The 8,137-nt window shown below is 38.7% G+C and overlaps 1 protein-coding gene across 1 annotated transcript in view; it reads left to right on the forward strand.

Moving 5' to 3' along the window:
* CYYR1 (cysteine and tyrosine rich 1) overlaps positions 1-7,576 on the forward strand; it is a 104,918-nt gene extending 97,342 nt beyond the window's left edge. The window contains exon 4 of the mRNA XM_007075034.2: positions 4,519-7,576. Within this exon, the coding sequence (XP_007075096.1) occupies positions 4,519-4,703 (185 nt within the window). The 3' untranslated portion in view covers positions 4,704-7,576. The remainder of the gene's footprint in view (positions 1-4,518) is intronic.
* Positions 7,577-8,137: the final 561 nt, after the last annotated feature.

Raw genomic sequence — 8,137 nt, forward strand, 5'->3', positions numbered from 1 at the left:
TTGCTTACCGTGACAGTGGAGTCACCTCAGTGTAATGGGCTCCTTGTTTAATTAATTTCACAGGTGGTAATCATATTGCAATATATAAACATGTCAAATCAACATTTTGTACATCTCAAACTTACATGATGCTATATGTCAATTTATCTAGTAAGAAAAAATTTTTTTGAAACATGTTTTAAAAAAGTCATGAGATTCACCTGGCCTACCAGCTATTAAAACCATTTAAAATCAATAATAACTAAATGGGATATTAGTACAAAAATACATGCCTTGTTCATTGGAATAGAACAAATAGATTAAAATTTCACAAACAAAAGGAGAGACAACAAAGCAATGTGAAAAATGAGGATTAAGAAGGCACGTAGATAATTTGGCTTAGCCAAAAATTTTAAATTTAGAAAAAATAAACTTTGATGCAAATATACACCAAATCAAATAATACATAAATTTAAATGGAAAACCTCAGAAATAGTTTGGTTACGTATCAGATATCTGAAAGAGGAGATAAATGTCTAAGTTTAGAAACAACACAGAAGAGATAAAAAAAGATGAAGCATATATTTTAAGTACAAGTTTTCAACTGTGGTATGTCAAGGTAAAAAACTATAATTAATCATTTTGACAGTTATTTTTAGAAAAATACCTAGAAAAGATACACACTTCTGTATATTTGTTCATATCATATTATGTTAATTATATCTTGATTCGAATTAAGATCCCACTTTTTAAATTACCAACCTAAAACAAACTAAAAATCACCCAATATAAACTACAAACAGCAAACAAGTTGTAGAACAATGTGAAATCCAGCTACTACCAAAGAAATGTAAAATAAAGAGCTATTGTTTTTACCATTAAATTACCAAAGTGTTAAGTGATAGCCAGTTAGTTGATTCTTGGAATTTTATTTTAACAAACTAAATCAAAATAATAATACAAAAAAAACCTATGTGTAGAAAGAAAGTCATCACTCCATTATTTATAATAATAAAAAATTGTTAATTTCAAAATAACTGAAGAGTCAGAATAATATGCAGACATTAACAATAAAGTTTATGAAGAATATGTAGTAGAATGAAAAAGACTATGTTATAATACAGAGTAAAAAAAAAAACATATACCCATTTTAACATGACTACAAGGATATAAAAACCATAAATGACTAGAAGAGATTATATGAAGATAGTTGTTAAATCATGGCGACAAAATTATGGATGATTTTCCTGCTTCCAAATTTTTTAAAATAATGTTGTATATGTTTTGGTAACACTGTGCATCTTCCCCTTTACGTTTGCTTTAGAGATGTTGGCCTGAGTGGATGAAAAGCATTATGTTTCTTCTATGAATTACATAACGTCTGTAAATTTTATAATATTGTAGAAAACTATAATGACATTAAGGATAAACAGCATAGGTGCACCTGGGTGGCTCAGTTGGTTAAGCATCTGACTTTAACTGAGGTCATGATCTCGCGATCAGTGAGTCCAGCACTGCATCGGGCTCCATGTTGGCAATGTGGAGCCTGCTTGGATCTCTCACTCTCTTCTCTCTCTCTGCCCCTCCCCTGCTTCTCCCCGTGGTTTCTCTTTCTCTCAAAATAAAATAGATAAATTTAAATTTTAAAAAAGGATAAATGGCATATTTTCCCTACTTAAATCATAGAATTGGAGTATTGATTATGAAAGAATTTCAAAGGCACCATCCCTCCAGCTGCATCCATACATCTTTGAAAGATGATTGACCTTTAAGAACAAAACCTCTTAGAGTTAGTCAGGAATTTTCTAGAATTGATACCTTAAAAAGTTTATTTCCTAGTGAAACCTTATTATCGCAAGAAGGAAAGATTATCACAGTCCACAGTTATACAAGTCTTATTTCAAAGTATTTTCCAGTAGCTGGTATTATAAAAGATGTGCCATGTTTATTTCATGATGGACAGTCCTCAAAATATTGCTCTTCTGCATTATGTTATCACTTTATCAAAATTCAAAGGCTGTATGAGTAGAAAGCTATATGGCTCTAATCATGTCTTAAATTTTCATGTTCAGCATGCAGCTGTATAAACCATAGGGAATCTCACTGAAATGTCCTCTAGCAGTTTTAATGCAGATGGCAAAACATAAACACTTTGTTACATAAATAGACACTGTCACCGCTTCATGACAGAGAATGATGCAGAGTCAATCTGTAGAATCATTCTACGTGTGCTCCTCGAGTGGGAGGCAGGGAAACCTTCCGTATAAACACAGCTTAGAACCACACGCTTATAAGAAACAGTTCAATGGGTATCCAGCTGTAACTTCCTGTTTTACATGGAGCCTGCATTTCTTGGCTTGGATGAAGTATATTATAAATCTCTTTGTCTCAGTCTTCCTAGATATAATGAAGCAAAGGAGTGGGTGTAATACAGCGGGAGTGTGTGCTTTGAGTCCACAGGAGTTGTTCCATTTTGTTATAGAAAACAAAGCTTGTGATAGCCCAGACTCCAAATGTTTAATTAAAGCAGGCTTAGAGAAGCTGTATACAGCTGTGTCCTCTGCCATGAGGCCTTGGCCTGTAGAGCCCACTAGACACTGGCAAAGCCTTTGCTCAGTAGAGCAGTCCTCAGAGGACATCCTGCCCAGTTCTGTGTCTCCATTTTCCTCTTTTCTCAGGTGACTCAATCCTGTGTCCTCACATCCCTGAGTACAGGCAGATCAGTAAGTGGTTCAAGTCACCAAGCTCTTGGTAAAGCAAGCCAAGTTAAAGGGATCCAGAAGAAACATTGTTCGTGTTGCATACAGGGTGAAGCCCTATGTTTGTGCACACATATTAATCAGAACACTATCGTAATCTTATTGGTAAGAGCACAATTTAGAAGACTTTTTTTAAAGATTTTATTTCTAAGTAATCTCTGCACCCAACATGGTGCTCGAATCCACCACCTGAAGATCAAAAGTCACACGCTCCACCAACTGAGCCAGCCAGGTGTCCCTGGAAGATATTTTAGAAATAAGTTTATTGAAATGTTGCTTGTTCTTTTCTTCCATTGTAACGTTTTTTTGCATTATTATGCAAATGCCATTTTTTGCATTATTATGACAGTAGTCCTGTGATTTAGGCTACATTCATAGTAAGCCATTAAGGCATGTCAATTTCCAATTAGAATCATGATCGTGATGATAATCCAACTACTGCCAAATCATCAGAGGCGTTGCTCAGATGTTGCAGAATGATTGGTTCTTGAAGACATGGAGTACATAAGGGGTGCTTCTCTTCCAACCCTCGACACGGGATTGGCACACTACAAAATAGACATCCATACAGAGTCGTGATAAAGTGTGTTAAATGTGATTTAAAACACACTGACATATATTAACAATAAAAAATTAAGAAAATTTTTCAAATAATACTTAGAAAACGAAATTCTTCATTCCTATTCACAAACGTGCTTGCCTAAAGCGAGAAAAACCCTCACTTTTTTTCTTATTCCTATAATGGTTCCATGACCTTCTGAGTTGCAGGAGCCCAATAAAGGGTGCCCAATACCTGAACACCTTCTTTCACTCTCCATCTCTTTCTTCACCTACCCAGTCATCAAGTAAGCACTCAGCTGCTCAAGATCTCTTCTGATTTTTTCACTCAATGCCATGACTCCCTTACACTCTTTCACATATGCTATTACATCATTTCTCCTTTCCTTCTGCCCACTTCAATCCATATGGCTGAGACAATCACCTTCCCAAAGCATATTTACCAGCATATATATATATATATATATATATATATATATATATATATATACACATATCTGTTGTGCCTGGGTGGCTCCATCAATTGAGTGTCCAACTTCAGCTCAGGTCATGATCTCACGGTTTGTGAGTTCGAGCCCCACGTCAGGTTCTATGCTGACAGCTCAGAGCCTGGAGCCTGCTTCGGATTCTGTGTCTCCCTCCCTCTCTCTGCCCCTCCCCCACTTGTGCTCTGTCTCTCAAAAATAAATAAATGTAAAAAAATTTTTAAATATATATATTTATATATATTATAAATAAATATAAATATATATTTAAATATATATATAATATATATACATATATTATATATATATATCTGGTAAATGCACATCACACACTCCTTATGTGATATTCAGAGCCCTCCATGATGATGCTACAATCGGATTCCTCAACACTTTTTCCCATTTCCACCCTCCACGTACTTTTTGCTTTCAACAAAAGTGTTCTTCTGCTTCTGTGCTTTTGCTCAGTCTTGAATTAGCCCCTAGTCTTTAATTTATCTGCCCTTTCACATAATTCCAAGAAACTTCCCTAAGCAGCCAATTCTAAACATTTTGGCCAATGGCGCCATTTTTTATAGCACCTACCCTTTCATATACGTGCATCTTCAACCAAATAAAACTAAGATTTTTTTCAGACAAAAATTATGTCACCTCCCAAAGTGCTCAGTCCAGTGGCTGAAACATAGTAGACACTTAAGTATTTGCTAAATGTCTGACGCCCTTTACCTTTCCTTTTTCAGTGGCACCACCGCCCTATAGTTATGACCATGAGATGGAATACTGTGCCGACTTGCCGCCTCCCTACTCTCCCACCCCACAGGCTTCCGCGCAGCGTTCTCCACCCCCTCCTTACCCTGGAAATTCAAGAAAACAGTCCTTCTCCCAGAACAGAATATGTGCCAATCAGAGATCTTGCTTGGAATAAAAGGCTTGCTCTAAGGAATACATTTTTGGGTGAAACAATATGTCGAGTGGAATGTCCAGGCTAAGAAACACTGAGTTTTTATCCTTCTCTGAGCTGACCCCATCTGACGTACTGCTCGATTTGATGGTATCATATTTGAAGAGATGTACCAGTCAATGTAAGCACATTCAGAGAAGAGTAACAAGATAGACAAAACATCTGAAAATCATGTTGCTTAAGGAAATTGCAATACTGATCCTGGAAAAGAGAAGAATTAGGAAAGACAGGAGGACAGCCTGGACTACCTAAGGAGACAACTATATTCTGCATTGCTTTAAAAGTTGGAACAAGAATTATTCATTCTTTCGTTCATCAATAAATACTGTTCAAGTGCCTAAGAGCTCACTCTGTGTCTTCCACTGTTTGTGAAGCACTGGATGGAAGCTACAGGAACTTTGGTTTCTGGATGAGAACAAGGAACTTTGGTTTCAGTATAAGAAAGAGGAGTTGGAGCTTCCTTATTCACTAGATTGTTTTGTGAAGTTCTCTATTACCAAGACTTCAAACAGAATCTGTCTATCTGATAGAGACATGCTCTAGAAAGGACAGCTAAATCAAATGGTCGATGGATCCACTGGGCCCCAAACATTCTGTTCATGTTTTAGGCAAGAGTGAAGTAAGTCTCTATGCCTCCAAGAATTAAAACAACTGGAAGAGTTGAATCTTCTCTATTTAGTTTGACAGCTAAAACAGGATCAAAGGGACTCAACAGCTGCTTAAAGCCAAGTGCTAGCTACTGCTATCTAAAAATCATGTGACTTTAAGTAGTGTTTTATTATGAAAAAGGTTATTCCAACTGTGGGGGGGGGGGGAAACCATATTGAGTTCCACAAGCAACAAATACTTCTCTTCAGATTAAGAGATTAGAAGCCAAATATTCCCATGGGATTTTACATCAAGGAGTAGACTCGTAGAACTTGACAAAAAAGATATACAACAATTTACAAAAAGAAGAGAGGAAAATAAAATTTGGATTCTGTTCTGTGGAATTCCATTCATATGTAGCTTAGTCAAATTTGTCTCCCTTTTCTTTTGTAATACTTTAAAAACCTACTCCCTTGAAAAAGTTATACAGTTAATAGAAAGGTTATGATAGTGACACCAAACGGTTGCCTTTTGCCAAAATCCAAATGTTACGAAGTGCCTACCTTCAACTATAAAAGTTTTTACTAAATAATTCTAATGTGCCATATTTTGCTGCAAGTAACCTTAGCATTTATATTTTTATGTGGGTCCTTTCATGTTTTTAAAATTTACATTGACAAAATATTGGGGGAGAGGGATGTCACCAAGATGGTGACATACATCATTCCTGAATTTGCTCCCCCTCACAAGAAGAACAAGTAACAACTATCCAAAACCAGACACCACTGAGAGAATCCTAGAACACAGGAGTGAGGCTGAAGCACCCCCTGAACTTCAGAGACCAAGACAGACTGTAGTAGAGGGGTAAGAGAAGCGACTGCATGTTGACTGCATTGCCCCTCCCTCAGGACAGTGCAGCACCATGGGAAGAGATGTTTCCTGAGCCTCCAGTTCCTCCAGTGGAAAAGAGAACCCAAAGGAGGACTAACTGCCCCCCCCACCCCAGGATGGTGGATCACTCTGTGGCAACCCCTACTCTGATCTCATACCACTGGATTGCAGGGCTCAGCCACTGTAAATATAACTGTGACAGAGAATGAGGAGGAGCTTGCAACAACCAGCCCATGGATGTTGGCAGACCAAGTTCATACTGGCAGTGCCCAAACAGTAATCTCAACCAGGGGCTTTGCTCATCTGTAGAGCCAAGTTGGGAGCACACTCTGACCAGGGAACCCAGAGGGGTGCAGATCTGCCTTATTCACATCCTCAAACAAGAAGTTTGTCAGCCCTACAGCCCAGTTTTCTCACACCCAGGAAGGGTACTGAGTCACAGCCCCGCCAACTGTGGAGATTGCCTTCAGCCCCATCTGACCAGAAGGGCTAGAGACGACTCCCGGAAGCTGCATGACCGAGTGACACTTGAGCTGAAAGAAGAGCAGACAGAGGTGATAGTTTGCAGAGCCAATGGCCTCATTTGGCCAGGGAACTTGTGGTGTGGGTCTGCTTGAGTTAAGGCAACAAAGAGCTGTACTGGTTTTAGAGCTGCTCCTCTTCTTGCATCCAGGCAGGGAATCTAATTCATAGCCTTGCTTATTGCTGAAGACAGCCTGCAGCCTATCTGAGCAGGGAGCTTAACCAGAGCACACAGGAAGCTGCACAGCCCATCTAACAGCCCTACATACCGTGGGACTCGAAGAGAGTGCAGCCCTTGGCTTCCTCCATCTGCAGAGCATCACCTGACAAGGGAATTCAGTGGACACTCAGGCCTGATTTGTGCCCCAAACAATGATTTGTATGGGTCCTGAGCCCTGGCTGCTGCCCTGCCAGAGCAGAGAAGCAGGTAAGATAGCTCCATCTACTACTGAATATAGACCCAGTCCCAAACATCTAGTAAGTCTGAGCAGAGAATAAGACAACAGAGGACCCCATCCTATAGCTTCATATGGATAGGGAACCAAGCCAGCAATCATATCCAAGTATTTTCAGCCAGTGGTAAACACACTCCATCCCTCTCTTCAGTGTTTGAATAGATGCCTTGCCCAAAGAAGTCCATAATAGCAGGTCCCACCTGCCCAAAGGCATTCCAACAGACACACCCACCTAAAATGAGCTGACTACTGAAGAGCTATCTCTGCCAAAACAAACCTGTAAAGTCTGGAAAAGGAGGTTAATTACTCAAATGCTCAGGGCTACCTGGGTGGCTCAGTCAGCTAAGTGTCTGACTTCAGCTCAAGTCATGGTCTCAGAGTTTGCAGGCTCAAGCCTCACGTCAGGCTCTGTGCTGATAGAAAGTGCCTAGAACCTGCTTCAGATTCTGTGTCTCCCTCTCTCTCTGCCCCTCTCCAACTCTCTCTCTCTCTCTCTCTCAAAAAATAAGTAAACATTAAAAAAATTTTTTTAATTACTCAAATGCTCAGATACCTATGCAAGAAATCAAGTCTCATGAAAAATCAGGTAAATACGTCACCACCAAAGGAAACAAATTAAGCCCCAGTGACTGACCCTAATGAAATGGAAATCTATAAACTATCAGACAAAAAATTCAGAATAATACTCCTAAGGAAGTTTAGTGAATGATGTGAAAGCAGAGACAGACAACTAAACAAAATTAGGAAAACAATGCAGGAACAAAAAGAGTTTGACAAAGAAATAGCAACCAGCAAAAAATCAAAACAAAAACAGAAATCCTGCAGTTAAAAGATACAATAACTGAACTGAAGAATTCAATAGAGAGTTTCAAAAGTAGACCTAAACATGCAGAGGATCAAATCAGCAACCTGAAGGATAGGGCATTGGAAATTACCCAGTCA

This window comes from Panthera tigris, chromosome C2 (genome assembly GCF_018350195.1).
Source record: "Panthera tigris isolate Pti1 chromosome C2, P.tigris_Pti1_mat1.1, whole genome shotgun sequence".
NCBI classification, from domain to species: Eukaryota; Metazoa; Chordata; class Mammalia; order Carnivora; family Felidae; genus Panthera; species Panthera tigris.